Here is a 16,977-nt window from a genome sequence, read left to right on the forward strand (position 1 = left end):
AGAAGGCAACGTGATTCTCTGGAAGTGGAACCCTGCTTTGGAAGAGGCAAGCTTTTCGCCCGACCTGGAAGCAGGATTTTAAGAAAGGGTACGCGGGCACAGCCTGCCCGTCCCCAGACACTTGTCTGCCCTGTTTCCGGGGGCCCCTTTTTAGTGGGTTGTTCATTTTAAAGCTGCGGCCAGAGGTCACTATCAACCTCTCGGGCAGTTTCTCGACCTGCCTGTCCTTCTGCTGCTGGACAGGCTATAGGAGGCTGCCCTGTGTCAGGTGACCATTAGGTCCGCTCAGCTGTGGTGGGGGGGGTCAGGGACAGGATTATACCCCCCCCCCCCCCGCCCCACGATATAATAATATAATGCAAAAATGCAAAGCAAAACAAAGTCCTAAAACCCTTTCAGGGGGTTGTGGGCATTTTGAGGTTTGGAGTCTTCAAAAGGCATGGTGGTGAGTCCCATGAGGTCCTGTTCTCTGGGGGGAGGAGGGAGGGGGAGGGGCTGTTTCTCTGTTTTGTTTCTGTTGTTTTCTTGGGTGTGGGGTGAGTTACACGTGGTTTGGTCGCCCCAGGAGAGGCATACAGGGGGCCTGGGTATCTGGGGGGGGCGGTTAGATCAATGGGGTCACAGGGATGTCACACGGGGCCCTGTTCTTCAGGGGATTTAGATGGAGACGCTGTTCTCGATGAGTGGAGGGTCCAGGTAGGTGTAGGGCAGGGCCAGCTCCTTGTTCCGTTTCTGGATATCCTTCGAGATCTGGGCCAGGCGGCTCTGGAAGGCGGCGATGCTCCGCCGGGGGGCCTCCTCGATGAAGTGCTCCTCCGGGTAGGTGCCCAGGGGCCGCTGGGAGGCAACGGCAAGGTCAGATGTAGGGGCTGCTTAGCAGCTGTGACCCGCCTTGGCCTTCCACCCTGGGGACCTGGAAGAAGCCTCCCACAGAGCCTCACCTCTGCCCCTCCCTCCAAACAGTTGAGGACCGCCGCGGGTAGCTCTTGGGGACCGGGCTAAAAGCTCACGTCGGAGTTTTAAAGGGGGTGCCGCGACCTCCCACCCCAGCATGGTCACCTTGCAGCTCAGGGTGACTCTGGATCAACTCGTTCGATCATTTGCCCCTCCTCATGAGATGTCCCATGCTCGTGTGCCCCCCTGGGAAGGTTCCGTGCGGTGAAGGGACCCCGCTCCTTGACGGCAGTGTGGGGTCTGGGCCGGGGCGGTGGGGAGGGGAACAATATCCGCTCGCATCCCCCAGAGCGGACCTGGCCCGGCCCCCCGGCCCCACACTCACTCGGTCTCCAGGCTCCTTGCTCAGCAACCAGAGGGTGACGATGATATCACACGTGGCATTGACCGCTGGGAGGGTAGCTATGAACCCCTCTGGCTCTGTCTGGCCTTTGGAGGTGGGCGGGGGCAGCTGCATGGTGGGAGGTAGGTTGGGCATCCAGATGGAAGAGTCAAACTGCAGGCAGAGAAGGCAACGTGAGTCCCCGGAGCCTGGCCCCCTCCATCCCCCCACCCTGGCACTGCCCCATCTCACCTGCCCTGCACTAACAGCATAGTGCTTGGCAGAGCAGTTGAAGATCACCATGGTGGCATAGTGCACCAGGGATTCCCGGGTGTCCAGCGAGGAGGGCACCCCTGCGGGAAGACGCGGGTGGACGTGGGGCTACCGGGGTCCTCAGGGCCACACCGCAGGCACCTGAGGGTGGGGCCCGAGGGCCGTGGTCTCCGTACCTGAGTCCTCTCGGCCCAGGAAGCCCTCAGAGAAGATCTCCCGCACCCAGGCCTGGAGCTCACTGTCGTCACGCACGGATGCGTCACTCGGGTAGTAGATGCTGACTATTTCGGAGACAAAGCTGCAAGGTGCACTGGGTTCAGGCCCCACTTTTGACCTTGACCCTCTCTGGGGAGCAACCGCTATTCAGTGTCATTGACGTCCGGCCCTGCTCCTTGTCGGGAGCCTCCCTGGGCCCTCCCCCGACCCCCAGCTCTCTGGCCCCCTCACCTCTCCACCGCACCCCAGATCTGCAGCCCATCATCCCGGTAGTAGTAGCCCGGGATGTCTTCCACTCCTCGGGCCCGGATATCCTCGGGCAGGCACAGGGCGGTATAGCTCAGCTCTTCCATGCACCTCTGTATCAGCTCAGAGAAGCCTCCGAGGCCGATGCCTGTGGACTGGGAGACAGGACTTGTGGGTGCCAGAGCCCTGGACCCAGAAGCATGCGGTAGCACCGGTGGGAGAGACAGCACCCCCCCCCCCCACTTCCCCCCCCCCGGGGCCTCAGCTTCTCCAAATGGCAGGCATCTCCCCTGTACCCTCCCTAAGGAAGTTCTTACCCTTTCCACCACCTGGCCCGGGGCGATGAGCAGCTCGCGGGCAAGAGTGTTGATGTGAAGGGTGTAGCGAGTGTGTGGGATCAACAGCTGGAGGGGTGGGAGAAGAGAGAGGTGGGGGAGGCCTGGCTCCCTCTGGCCTCAGACCTCCCCCTGGAAAGAGCCGATGGGGACCAGAGGGGCGGCCTGGGACAGGGATCAGGGCTCCAGACCTAGGACCAGGGGCTGGGCTCCACCGGCATCTTGTGCTGTGATCTGGGCCTGGCACCTTGCTCTCTCTGACCTGGATGAACATTACAAGCCCCCCAGCTCTGGCATTCTGTGATTTCCTAGTCCCTGGGCTGGCAGCGCGCCATGGGAACCAGGGCGTGTGGCGCAAACTGGAATCATCTCGCAGGGCACCGGGCCCTGGGAGCTGCAGATCGGAAAGAGTCAGCGTGGACTGAAGCGGATAGAGAAGGGCCTGTATCTGGGACCGAGGAGACTAAGCAAGAATCAGAGAATCCAAAAAGCCATGGGGAATACTCGTGGCCTTCAGAGAAGGCCTCGGGTCCCTGGGGGAAAGCAATCTGGGCCACCTGAAGGCTTAGCAGAGCCCAGGGGACCTACAGAGCCCACCTTCGAGACACGGGTTCCCCTCCCAGGGCTCCCTCACCCCTGCCGCCATCTGCAGAAAACCCGTGGGTCTCTCAAGGCCAAGTTCACACTTTGGCATCTGCCAGCCCCAGGTCTCTCCTAAAACTGGGCTTCTGGATGGCAGCTGGCTGTGAGCTGCTCTCCTCTAAGAAGGGGCCCTCTCTGGGGTACAGCTGGCTCTCACGTGCAGTTTTCTCCCTCACCCCTGTCCCCATCCCCCTCCCCCAGGCTCCGGCGGTGGGAAAGCAGGCTCGCAGGGGCTGGGCGCTGCACCCCCAGCCTGGAAGGACAGAGCCACATGGGGACAGGCGGAGGAGAGCCCCGAGGGACGGGGACCTGCAGGCCTAGGGCACGGTCCGGGCCACCGACCTTGAAGAGCGGGTGGCAGCGGGGCAGCTGGCGCAGCGTGGCCATGGTGAAAACCTCAGAGAGCAGGTGCGCTTGCAGCAGGTGCGTGAGGGCCTCGTGCACAGAGAACTCCGAGTTTCGCACCCACGTCTTGGCCAGCAGCCAGTCCCACTTGTTGTCGCTGGGCAGGAAGATGGGGCTGGTGGGTCCAGGGGTCTGGCTGAGCTGTAGGAGAAGCCGGTGTGGGCAGAGGAGGCCACGGGGTGCCTGCCGACCGCCCTGTCCAGCCCCCTCCCTCCCCCTGCCCCCCTGCCCACCTGGATGGCGAGAGGCAGCAAAGGCCCTCCCCCGGGCGTCTGGTACAACAGCGTCATCGGGGCTGCGGAGAACTGAGGCTTCCCGTTGATGACGTTGGTGCGGACGCCAGAGAGGATGGCGTGATCCACCAGGAACAGGGAGCCCCTCTGCGGGAGACAGAAGGGGAGCAGGGGCTGCCGGCTGGCTTTCTGAAGGATGCAGGGGTGGCGGCGCGGGGAGAGGACGGGGGAGGGGAGAGGAGTGTGCCCGGAGAGGGCGCTCCAGGCACGCAGCCCTTAGGAACGCTGAGCCTCCAGCAGGGGGCGGTGTGCAGAGCCCGGACGCGGGCCCCTCACCTCCAGCTCAGCCTGCAGACTGGCCCCGGGGCCCAACACGGGGGCCACCATGTCATCGGTGACGGGGAAGTTCTCTGGGAGGGAGCGGCAGCGGCGGATCAGGACAGGGTTGAGGCCGTTTAGGAACTGGGAGGCGAAGAAGGCGTCCTCCTGCCAGTGCTCATACACGTACTCTGTGGGGGTGGGGAAGAGGGGACTAGGTCAAGGTCACCTTCCGGGCAGAGCTGTTCCGGGGCCATCCGCGGGTCCCTTTGCTTCTCTATACCTTCTTCGGGGCGACCTCTCAGCCCTCGGCTTCAGCCACTGCTGTTGGCCAAGCAGCGAATCTCAGTCCCCAGTGCACCTGTCCCACCATCTACCCGATAGCCCAAGGCCGGGACTCAGCAGCCTTAAACGCAGCACATCTGGGACCCACCGCGGGCTCCTGCTCTGGCCCAGCCCCTCCTGTCACCTGACATCTGGGGAACAGCACCCCCATCCAGCTGGCTGCTGTGGCAGAGCCGGGGGGTGGGGGTGGGGCCTCTCTCTGCCGCTCCCGCTCCCTCCCGGGTAGGTCTGGTCCCACCTGGTCCACTCCACCTCTGCTGTCACTGCCTCGCAGAGGTCACCATCCTGTGATGACCATTTCTTTTTTATTTCTTTTTTACATGTTTATTTATTCGGGAGAGAGAGTGCACGCAGGGGAGGGGCAGAGCGGGAGAGAGAGAGAGAGAGAACCCCAAGCGGGTTCTGAGCTGACAGCAGAGAGCCCGACGTGGGGCTTGAACCCACACGCCATGAGATCAGGACCTGAGCTGAAGTCGGACGCTCAACCGACTGAGCCCCCCAGGCGCCCCCCTCAAACACCATTCTTGGTTCCGTCGACACCCCCTCAGCTTGGAGGCCTCGGCATAAAAGTCCCCTCCTTGGGAGAGCTTTACAGGACACCCCCTAGACGAGGCAGGTCCTCCTTTGATGTACTCTCGCTGGAGCCAACGAACTGGTTTCACAAGTAAAGCTCATTATTTCGATTTTGAGCCTCATGTCCACTCGCCGGCTCAAATGGGAGCCTTGCAGGGACAAAGAGAGTGTCCGCAGCCCCTAACTCAGTGTCTGATGGGTACTTGCCCAACAAACACGGCTGGACTGAGAGGCATTAGAAGGTTAGGGACGCCCCCGTCTACACTCTCCTTTGTATCTGTGGAGAAGGTAAGGTCTAGCGAGGGACAGGGCCCCTGCCCAGGGTCACACGGTGACTCGGCGCTCAGTTTTCTGAGGCTCCGGACGGCTACGAGAGCGGATGTCTCAGGGAAGAAGTCAGGAGCCCCAGCCCACGTCCCTCACCAGCGGCCGGGGACTTATGGAAGTTGAACATCCTTTTCATCTCGTGCAGACTTTTCCAGAGCCCCTTGCGGTACAGCAGCCCCTTGAGTGTCATCTCTGTAAACCTGTCAGAGGATGTCAAGGGTGGGCGGGGGGCAAGGGGCCCCGGGAGACCCTCCCCTGGCAGCTGGCCTTATCCTTTCTGGAATCTTGAAGCAGCCTCCGGGGCCCGAAGTAGCCACTACCCCTGACGGAGGGAGGCATTGTCCCGGGAGGACGGGTGGCGGGCAGAGGCTATGCCCCGGGTAGGGCTGTGTGACCCGCATCCTTGGTGGTGGGGGGGGGACAGAAGGCAGGGGTCCTAGGGCATCTGAGGCCCAGGGTCGGGAGAGGGTGGGCCTTCTTACCCAGAGCCAGCTTTCAGGTAGAAGTGGACATTCTTGGTTACAGAGTATTTGATGTTGAGATCTAGGTCTTTCACGGTCGTCTCGTCCAGGCAGCGAGGCCAGCCTGGGCGGTAAGTCTTCCATCTGGAGGGAGGAGCAAGAAGGCGGTCACCGAGAAGCCTCGGGGAACCCGCTGACTAGGGCAAAGGGAGAGGTAGGCCCTCGGAGGCCCTGGGCAGAGCCAGCGCCCTTCTACAAGCAAGGGTGTTCCTCGCTCTGCCCTTGCCTGACAGCCACAAGGCTTCGGGGGAGCCACTGTGTTCCCTCAGTGAGACTTCTCCCCTGGCCACAGCTGACCGGTGCAGGGCTGGGCACTTAACCAGAGGTAGGCCAAGCAAAGTCCTTCCGGGGGAAGTAGGGATGGGGGCTGTTAAAAGAGAGACTTCGGGGTGCGCCTGGGCGGCTCAGTCGGTTGAGCGTCCGACTTCGGCTCAGGTCATGATCTCGCGGTCCGTGAGTTCGAGCCCCGCGTCAGGCTCTGTGCTGACAGCTCGGAGCCTGGAGCCTGCTTCGGATTCTGGGTCTCCCTCTCTCTGACCCTCCCCCGTTCATGGTCTGTCTCTCTCTGTCTCTCAAAAATGAATAAACATTAAAGGGAGAGAGAGAGAGAGACATCAGGTTCAAAATGGAGTCACTCATGCTAAGCCCTTGTCGACAAACCAAGACTCAACACCTAATCTATTTGCAATTTCAGCCTCTCCCAGGTATGTGACCTTGAACCAGTCAATCTGGAATTACCTGGTTAGCATCCGTAAGGTAATCTGCCTGATAGATTCCCACCTTTCCCCAAAGGAAGGTGACCTTGCCTGAACCAATCTGCTCTTTGCTAGAAACTTCCTTTTTCTGCCCCGCATCTGCCTATGAAGTAAGCCTTCCATTTTGCAGGGCTCCTCAGAGCTCCCTTCTATCTGCTGGGTGGGATGCCGCCTGATTCGTGCATCGCCGAATAAAAACGTACTCGGTTGAATGTTGTTTTTTAACAACCCCCAGAGAGGCTGTGTCTCTCCCTGGGTATCTGGACTAGCGCATGTACGCATGGGGACTCTTACTTGGGGCCATTTTCTGCTGTGTGGACTGGGACCCACAGAAAGCTGTTCTGCAGAGAGACAGAAAAGTAAAGCATCTAGACCGCTGGAGACAGGGAGGGAATGACCTTGGCTTCTGGCCTATGAGATCTGACTACACATCCACATTTGGCGCCCTCTTGACACAGGCCGTTTCTTCCTGTCTGCTTGCTAGCCTGGCCTCGTGCTTGTGCCCACAGAATCTCTGACTTACAGAGACGCGTCTCACAGAGGGAGGCCGTCGTGAAGAAGGAGTTCAAGAAGGCATCCCACGGAGAGACACTCTGGCTCCCAGAGCTTGGGGGAGCCCAGAAACTCACTCTGCCCTGGCCCACGGCAGGTCAAGTCGAGCTAGCACAACACGGCCTGAAGCCCTTTGGGCAAAATGGTTAAGATCACATCCCGGCAGAGCTGACGACCCCCGGCCTGTCTTTCCTCCTCTCAATCAATCATTGCCTTTGGCTCTGAACTTGCAACTTCAAAGAGCAAGTTGTCGTTAAAGCACCCTGTTACCAGGTGGTGGCTGAACCCTGCTCCTCTGGCTGTAATGTACGGACGCGCTCACCCAGAGATCTTGGTGAAACGCAGATTCTGATTTAGTAGGTGTGCAGTGGGTGGGCCCGAGAGGCCGCGTTTCTCACAAGTTTCCAGGTCATGCTGACGGTCACCTGAGGCCACGCTTTCGATACTGAGGGTCTAGACAATTGCAGCACAGGTGGCTGAGGGACAAGAGTAATGGCACACGTTTGTGCAAGGCTTGGCACTTGAGAGAGAGGGAGGGAGAGAAAGCGCACAAGGAGGATGGGGAGAGAGAGAGAGAGAGAGAGAGAGAGAGACAGAATCCCAAGCAGGCGCTGCAAGGTCAGCGCGGAGCCCGATTCGGGGCTTGAACTCACAAAGAACCGCAAGATGGTGACTGAGCCGAAATCAAGAGTCTGACAGTCAACTGACTGAGCCACCCAGGTGTCCCGACTAGGTGTGTTCTTAACCATTTTCTCATTTATTCTTGCTAATAACACACATCAGATTGGTATTCTTCACTTCTTTGGCAGAAGAAAATAAAGATCGTAAAGCTTAAGTGATGCCTAAGGGGTCACAGCTCCCCTCAGTGGGGCCCAGACTAGCCCTAGGTCTCGGAACCCCTGGGTCTTTGTTTTGGCACAAGGGAAGAAAGCCACTCCACAGACAGGAACCAAATGAGCCTGCGTGTGTCGTTTCTCCAGAGACCTGCTCAAAAGCCGGCAGGCCCAGACTGCACACAGCAGCCCCCAGCGGGGGCTGAGTTGGCCAGACCACCACCTTTTGAAAACCCGCCCCTTGAGCACAGTCCCTGGCCTTCTGCCTCGGGGATCCTCACCCGTAGCCCCAGGTCCCTTGCAACCTGTACGGCCGTCCCACCGCCGGGGCGGCTTCTGGGACCCCAGCTCTCCCGGCTGAGCCCAGAGCAGAGACAGGGACCTCGGTTCACCTACCCCACGAGGTGAGTTTCCTGGGCCTTGGGGTGGTGTATTTCTGGTTCTGCCCAGATTTCGAGGAAGGAGGGTGTAAGAAAAAGCCCCAGGGCAAGGAAGGCACCAGCAAGGGTGAGGCATTTCCAGCAGTGGTTTTCAGACTTCGCTGGGCACCAGAGTCCTCTGGAAGGCTTGTTAAAACAGCATTGCCGTCCCCACCCCCAGTATCTGATTCAGTGTCTGAAGGTGCCAGGGGATTTGCGTTTCGAACAAGCTCCCACAGGATGCTGATGTCAACGGAGAGGACTGGCAGGGACTTGGCCAGGCTGCCCTGCATCCCTTGAGCGATGCCCGCCCTCCGCGCCCTTGCCCCACTCCCACCCAGCAGGAGCCCCTTCCTCACTGGTAGGAGTCCTGCCTGGCCTGCAGCTCTTCTCTGCGTTGCTGCTGGAGGACGGGGTGATCGTCTGCCCAGGAGACCTTGCCTGTGAGGGCACAGGAAGGGGTGAGGAGGGCAGAGACCCGCCCCCCTCTGGCCCCAGCTGCTCTGGCCTCCACTCCAGCCACCCTCGATCAGGTCACCTGCCCCCACACCGGGCTGCTACCCCCTCAACCTCCCCAGTGGCCACACCAGCTTCCCCGTCCGCTCCCCTCGCCTTTCCCGCCCTTCCCGACCACCTCACGCTCGCTCCTCCCCGCCCGCCTCGCCCTCCCCAGCGCCGCCCTGCCCCCCCCCCCCCTCGCGCCGCGTCAGGATCCCGGAGCCCCCCATCCACTGGTAGCAGGGGAAGCGGAGGGGGGCGCCCTGCGGCGGCGTGAGCTGGAGCCAGTTGCAGAACCAGGCGTCCCGGGCCAGCGGCCCCACCGGGCTGGGCAGCAGCAGGGGGCCCTTGTGCAATCGCAGCAGCAGCACCCGGCCCACGTCCTGGGGCGACGCCACCCGGAAGTCCTCCACCTGGAGGGGAGAGATTTAGTAACCCGCAGGCAGGCCGTCCCGGCTCCCCGCTCCGCCTTCACCCCTGCCCCGCCAGGCACTCACTGCGCCCTTGCTGAACTCCTTGCCGAAATGGTCCAGGGGCAGTGGGGGGGGTCTCCCCCAGGGTCCCCACGATGCTGACAGCTATTCTGTTCCACGTGCCAGCCCCGATGGCCTCCCCCGTGGACACTCTCACCCCGTACTCGGCCATGGTGCCAGCCCGAGTCTGGATGTCTACCGCCGTCGGTGAGACCTAAAATCCTGGCGGCACCTCCAGGGGCACGCCCTGCCCCACCCCGCCAGGCCCGGGTCAGCCAATCCTCCTCCATCCGTCCAGGTCACCCAGGCAGGGTGCTCACAGAGCCGCCCCAAAAGCAGGACCCAGCTCTGGGCAGAAAGGGGCGGGGCTGGGAGGCTGGAGGTGAGCGGTGCAGGGGGGCTGCGGAGGGGTGCACGGGGGAGGGGTGGGGAGGCTCTGCCGTGCTGGGCCGAGAAGGCACTGGGCGCCCCGAGGCCTGGGTAACCGGACAGGGTCAGAAAGAGTCGGTGTCCAGTGGGGGTCAGAGATACATTTGCCCCCCCCCCCCGCTTTGTTTCTTTGCCTTCTTAGCCCTTAAAAGCCTCCGCAGGCCCATCCCACCCCCCACTTTCTTGGACTACTGTCATTATTTTATTGCAGTCAGTAAGTAATTTTGAGAGCCAGCTCTGTGCCGGGCACTACGACCTTAGGTGCTGTGAATACCCCCCAGCCAAGACCCAGTCTTAGCCTCCTTGGAGGTTAAAAAAAAAATCCAACGTGAGAGGGGCGCCTGGGTGGCTCAGCCGGTTGAGGGTCCCACTCGGGCTCTGGTCATGAACTCCCGGTTTGTGGGTTGGAGCCCCACCTCGGGCTCTGTCCCCTGCTCTCTCTCTCTCTCTCTCTCTCTCTCTCTCAAAAATAAACACACATTTAAAAAATCATTTAAAAAACCAAGTGTGAGAGAAAATAGAATAAGGGAACGAGGCAGGAATGCAGTGAAGGAGGGACAGAGCGATTGGGGCGGGGAGGTCGATGGGGGCGGGGAGGTCTAGGTTTGGATTGTGGGGCGGGGGGGTAACAGATTTGGGAGTTCTGGCCTGGAAATGCCGTCTGACATGCCCGTCAGACATCCAAGTGGAGCGGGCAGCTCAGGGCTAGACTCTGCACCTGAGCATCAATCGGCACACAAGTGTGACAGAGGCCCCGAGGCCGGGGACATAGCTGGAGGAAAGGGAAAGGGAGCAGGCTGCACCTGTCACAGAGGCCCAGGGAGGCTCAGTCAGCGAGGGACCCAGAGGACCCAGAGTGGGTGTCTCCTGGAAGCCAAGAGACTGGAAGCCAAGAGGTTGGCCGAAGCTAAGAGCTGCGTGGGAGGAAGACAGAAGTGATTACTTCCCGGGTCTGTCAACAAGGACACCTCTGAGTCTGGGCCACGAGCTGATGAGCGCGACGAAGGCCACCAGCCGGGTTCCGGGTGACCGAAGCCTGGCTGGCACGTGACCGAATCCCACCGTCACAAGAGCTGTTCTGGTGGCGGAATGCGGGTGGGAGCCCTTGAAGTGTGAAGTTGACCGGGAATAGAATTCCACGTCCCTTTATCTCCACCCTCCCGAAACCCCGCTAACGTGCCCAGGTGAAGGCCTAATAAACCTACGAGGACAAGAGCACGAACAAGAGAGTGAGGAGTTGGAGCCTCCCCACCTCAAAATCCCCTGAGGTCTTAGGAATCGGGAGACAGGTGCTCTGAGAGTGGCAGGTAGGTGACACTGAAAACAGGTGGATGGGACAGAACAGTTTCTCAGACGCAATCAGGACCCTTCCTCCTCCCGCCAGATACCCTCCTACACCTGACACGGCCAGCGGGAGGAGACAGTAGGAGATTTCTTTTCGGGAGAGGTGGATCTCGGGGGAATCTGGATGTGGGGACACCAGCTAGAGCTGAGGGTGGGACACGAAACTTAAAGTTGGAGAGTGGTGTGGAAGACTACACACGGAGCAGGGGGGGCCCCAGCCCCTTTCCTTGCTTGGATCCAAGTATGTTGGCAGGTTAATACACTGGACTCCCGAACCCTCCCCTCCAGTCGAGACTGGAGGGTTTCTCTCTAGAAGAACCGACCAGCTCAAGTGTCAGGTGGGCTCCTCCAATGGAGTAGCTCTGCCACATGAAGCCCACCAGCTGACAGCCCTGTCCCCACGGTTTCTGGTCGGCTTCTGTCGAGCCACTCTTGCAGATGAATGAGTGGCCTAGGATCACCAGACCTTCAAGGAAGGCTTTTACCTAAAAGACAAGGACCAGGGACACCCGGGTGGCTCAGTCGGTTAAGCATCCGACTCCTGATTTCGCCTCAGGTCATGATCTCAAGGTTTGTGGGTTCGAGCCCGCCATGGGGCTCTGCACCGACAGTGGGGAACCTGCTTGGGATTCTCTCTCTGTCTCCGCCCCTCCCCCACTAGCGCTCGCGCGCCCGCGTTCTCTCTCTCTCTCTCTCACACACACAAATAGATAAATAAAAACATTTTTTTAAAAAGCGTATAAAAGACAAGACCCCAACACACAAGATTGAAGGAACAGACAATGCGGGGACCAGAAGAAATTTTCCAAAAAAACCCCCAAATTATAATTTGTATCCGCAGAGAGAGGAGCGCATATGGCTATAGGAAAGAGTGTTTCCAGGCAGAACGTTTGGATTTTATAAACCATCCATTCTTTTCTTTCCTCTTTTTTAAAAATTGTGGTAAAATACAGATAATATAGAATTTACCGTTTTGACCATTTTCTGAAAAAATTTTTTTTAAGTATTTATTTATTTTTGAGGGGGGGGGAGAGGGGCAGAGAGAGAGGGAGACACAGAATCCGAAGCAGGCTCCAGGTTCCGAGCTGTCAGTACAGAGCCCGACGCGGGGCTCGAACTCACGAACCATGAGATCATGACGTGAGGGAAAGCCAGATGCTTAACTGACTGAGCCCCCCAGCTGCCCCACCATTTTGACCATTTCCAAGTGTGTGGCTCACAGTAGTGGGTGATACATTCACTTTGGTGAGCCAGCAACACCTCCTGTCTCCAGAACTTTTTCGTCGTGCCAAACTGAGACTGTATGTATCGAAACCACAACAACAGGGTCACCTGCGTGGCTCGATCAGATGAGTATCTGACTTCAGCTTGGGTCATGAGCTCAGATCATGGGTTCTGAGCCTGGAGCCTACTTCAGATTGTGTCTCCCTCCCTCCCTCCCTCTCTCTCTCTCTGCTCCTCCCCCACTCACGCTCTGTCTCTCAAAAATAAACAAACATTGAATAAAAAAACCCAACACAACCATTCTCCCCACCCCCAACCCCTGACCCCCTCCCTTCTACTTTCCGAGTCTGAATTTGAGGACTGTAGACACCTCCTCTAAGTGGAATCATAAAGTATGTGTCTTTTTGTGTCTTGCATATTTCATTTAGCACAATGTGTCCAAGGCTCACCCCTGTTGTAGCAGGTGTCAGAACATCTTTCCTTTTCAAGGCCGAGCGATATTCCATCGTGTGTATACACAATTTTGTTTTTCCACTCATCCATCAATGGACATTTGGTTTCTTCCATTTGTTTAAGGAAGCTCTGTGCCCAGCCTGGGGCTCAAACTCGCAACCCTGAGATCAAGAGTCACATGTTCCACCGACTGAGCCAGCCAGGCGCCCCTGTTTCCATGTTGTTTTGGCTGTTGTGAATAATGCTGTTATAAACACTGGCGTACAAATGTGTCTGACTCCTGTCCGATTCTTTTGAGTATATACCTAAAAGTAGAATGGCTGGATTATGTGGGACTCTCTGTTGAATTGTTTTTCGGCCGGGGGAGGGGGGCGGTGCGGGGGGAACCGCCATACTGTTTTCCACGGGTTCCAATTCGTCCAAATCCCCACCCACACTTGATATCGCCATTTTAATGGCTATGAAGTGGGATCTCATTGTGGTTTTGACCTGGATTTCCCTGGCGTCTGCTGGTGTTGAACGTTGTTTCATGTGCTTAATGGCCATTTGTATATTTTCCTGTGAAGCAATGTCACTTAATGTTCTTTACTCAAGCCATCTATTCATGGATTATGATCTATTGTCAGGTCACATTTTCCATTTGCCAGGTAAATCATGCAAGAGCTACACATTTCTAAATATATTAAATATTTTCTTTATTTGTAGGTCACACTTGCCATATTAATCAATATGGCACATACACATGTCCCCAGGCGCAGTGAGGCTGAGAAAAGGTAGTAACGCTTTACTGTTTTCCCGCCCTCAAATATATCCTTGGACTCCCTTTTTTGCTCTTCTCCTCTTCCTTTTCCCTTTTAGAAATTTAAATAAATCTATTTTAAAGGCAACTTGGTGTCGATACTGTCAATTGAGGGGTGCCTGGGTGGCTCAGTTAAGTGTCTGCCTTCGACTCGGGTCATGATCTCGCGGTTCATGGGTTCGAGCCCCGCATCAGGCACTGTGCTGCGGGCTCGGAGCCTGGAGCCTGCTTCGGATTCTGTGTCTCCCTCTCTGCCCTCCCCTGCCCTCTCTCTCTCTCTCTCTCAAAGTAAATAAATATTAAAAAAAATTTTTTTTAAGACGGTAAATTGAGAATCTGGAACTATTCCCCTAAGAGAGTATAATGGATATGGGTGCAATAAAAACCAGGTTACTCAACTCTAGGTGAATTCTGTTGCCAGTGACTTGTTCCTTGTTCCAGGGGAGGGATTCCCAGGTGCTACGAGGATATTAAAGCAACAACAAACGCCAAATTGGCACTCTCTCCCTGTTGTAATGCGAGCTGTCCTGTGATTCAACATCAGCTACACCTGTGACCTGTGATTTCCCCCCCCCCCCACATCCTCCCCTCTGGCCTAGAGCATTGTTGCTTAAGGCAAGGCCAAGTGGACGGCTTGCATCAGGATGTCTGTAAAAATGCCACTTCTCCCGACCTACTTCATGCTGGGAGGCAGCCTCCAGACATTCAACTTGGGGGATGTCTGTTTTAAATAAGCACAAAGGAGGAGTCTTTTTCAGACCCACTGCCCTCGGGCATTTGTATTGTATATCTGTCTCTGTTCTGGCCTGCCGCCCGGGCTGATCTGACCTGGCAAGGTCTTCTGGGACCTGTCATCTGACGCTTGGAGATACAGAGAAAGAAATCAGAGTACCACCTGGGGAAGGAACTTACTCAAGGCTTAAAAATGTCACTGAGTTCACGCCCCGCTTTGAATCCCTGAATGGGGAGTTCCTGCCTATATCTCTTTATCTCCCCTCCCTCCCTCGTCCCCTGCCTTCCTTCCTTCTTGCTGCCTTCTCTTTTTCTTGCTTTTACATTCTTTTTCTTTCTTTCTTTTCTTTTTTTAGTTTATTTATTTTGAGATAGAACATGGGGTGGGGCGGAGAGAGAGAGAGAGATAGGGAGAGAGAATCCCAAGCAGGCTCAATGCTGTCAGCACAGAGCCCGACGTGGGGCTCGAACTCACGAACTGCGAGATCATGACCTGAGCCGAAGTCGGACGCTTAACCGACTCAGCCACCCAGGCGCCCCGTTTTTCAATTCTAAAAGTGTGGTCCAGGGGTGCCCGGGTGGCTGAGTCGGTTAAGCGTCCGACTTCGACTCAGGTCATGATCTCGCGGTCCGTGAGTTCGAGCCCCGCGTCGGGCTCTGTGCTGACAACTCAGAGCCTGGAGCCTGCTTCGGATTCTGTGTTTTCCCCTCTCTCTGTCCCTCCCCCGCTCACGCTCTGTCTCTCTCACTCTCAAAAATGAATAAATGTTAAAAAAAAAAAATTACAAAAAATAAATAAATAAAAGTGTGGTCCAAACTATAGACGCACATGATTTAAAGAGACAAACAGTTCTGGAAGTTTCTCACCACCGACAGCTGCCCCCTTCATCCTTATGTTTTTCCCTTCATCAAAGACCGTGACTTTCTGTTCTTTCAGTTGATGATCTTAGTATTTACTGTCACATCTCAAAACGGCATGCCTATATTGCTTATTGATTGGTTTTTCAGTTTTAATTCTGGGTTTTCTTTTTTTTTCTTTTTATTTTTTAACATTTATTTATTTTTGAGACAGAGAGAGACAGAGCATGAACGGGGGAGGGGCAGAGAGAGAGGGAGACACAGAATCTGAAACAGGCTCCAGGCTCTGAACGGTCAGCACAGAGCCCGAAGAGGGGCTCGAACTCACGGACCGCGAGATCATGACCTGAGCCGAAGTCGGACGCTTAACCGACCGAGCCACCCAGGTGCCCCCTGGGTTTTCTTTTAAGGTTTATTTTTGAGAGAGAGAGAGACAGAGTGCTAGCGGGGTTCTGTGTCCCCCTCTCTCTGCCCCTCCCCTGCTCACGCCTCTCTCTTTCTCTCTCTCTGTCAAAAATAAATAAACATTAAAAAAATTCTTTTAAAGAATAAAAAAATAAAAAAGAAAGAGGCAACACTTACGTTCTCTGAGCCGTGGGCAATTTTGTGGGGCGTTGGAGCCGTAACAAACAGATGCGGACCCGTAAAATGTCTGTATTCATCTTTTTTATTTTTGGCATTTGTCCTATCTGGGTTTTTTTTAAACCTGCAAAATTATAAAAAGAAGCAAACAGAAGGTAGGCAGTTAGAAACAGTGAGGGCAGAATATTCTCTTAATAAGTTTTGCTGTGAAGGGGGGCAGAGAAACGCGGCAGTAACTGGGGATATGAGACCAGAGGAGAACTTTCCAGAAGAGCGATCCTCAGGATGAGTCTCAATACCGGCTTCACATCAGAACTACCAGGGGGCCCTCGAAAAACCAATGCTCGGGGGTCTCGCCGGGGGTCTGGGTGTTAAAGCCAGGTGTTAGTATCTTTCTTACAGCTTCCCAAGTGATTCCAAGGTGTCCCCACGGTTGAGAACCACAGCCCCTAAAGCGTGTTTACATTGTCCAGAGTGAGGGAGGGAAACTGACAGGGGGAAGGGCTCGTCCCAGGACGTAAAATCCCGAGAAAGAGAAAGGGTAGCATCCAGAGCCCAGGTGGGGACACTGGGCTCCCATGGGCACAAGCCATAGACAATTCCAGCTCGGGTCGACTTTGACAGCCCAGGTGGACTATTGTAACCGCCGTATCCAGAGGCAGAGAGTTTGACAGACGCAATGGATTTCCCATCCAACATCCGCTGTCCCTTCTGCCTTCCTCCTAGAACTCAAATTTGGTTCCGGGTAGGAAGGCGGCCAGCCCCAGTGCTTAACTGTGTCACGCCAACCAAGGGTGACAGTTGTAGTCTCTGCCTCCTCCGCCTTGGGGTTGCTATGTGGCCGCTCCAGAGAGACTTAAGACCTGCTATCTTTTCCCTCTGCCTTCCGCAGCACTCGCTTCAGCCTCAAGCTCCATACAGCGTGGCTGTGATGGGGGCAGTTCCCGACCTCGCGCCCTCACACCCCGCCACCCAGGAGATCAGAGGGACTTTCTGTAGGTAACACTGTGAAAGAGGGCTGGCACTTCCCTTTTCCAAAACCCTGTCAGATGTCTCCTTACCCCCTCCTTTCTCCTTGCTCTAAACAGGTAACACTAGGATCCCTGAACCAACCAGTGTGGCCAGGAGGATGGAACCCACTGGGTGAGGTAGGTCAACCAAGGTGTATCCCGAGGTGAGAGCCACCCAACTATACTCAAATGACACGGCTCAACGTGACAATGGGTGGTTTCATAAGAGAAATGCGAAGGGATGGTCCCAGGAGGAGAAACAAAGGTTGGGCAACAAAGCACCCTCACAAGAGAGCAGACACCCCT

General features: G+C 56.6%; 1 protein-coding gene across 1 annotated transcript; it reads right to left on the bottom strand.

Annotated features, from left to right (window-relative positions):
• Nucleotides 1–408: 408 nt before the first annotated feature.
• Nucleotides 409–9,412, bottom strand: ALOX15B (arachidonate 15-lipoxygenase type B). The gene is given in 15 exon segments (XM_049636996.1): nucleotides 409–837; nucleotides 1,280–1,450; nucleotides 1,529–1,629; nucleotides 1,726–1,847; nucleotides 1,997–2,166; nucleotides 2,329–2,415; nucleotides 3,331–3,534; nucleotides 3,627–3,773; nucleotides 3,963–4,135; nucleotides 5,286–5,389; nucleotides 5,672–5,794; nucleotides 8,629–8,715; nucleotides 8,963–9,180; nucleotides 9,265–9,312; nucleotides 9,314–9,412. Coding segments are annotated over 15 exon segments (2,034 nt in total). The 3' UTR covers nucleotides 409–657.
• Between the last annotated feature and the right edge of the window lie 7,565 nt (nucleotides 9,413–16,977).

This window comes from Panthera uncia, chromosome E1 (assembly GCF_023721935.1).
Source record: "Panthera uncia isolate 11264 chromosome E1, Puncia_PCG_1.0, whole genome shotgun sequence".
NCBI lineage: Eukaryota > Metazoa > Chordata > Mammalia > Carnivora > Felidae > Panthera > Panthera uncia.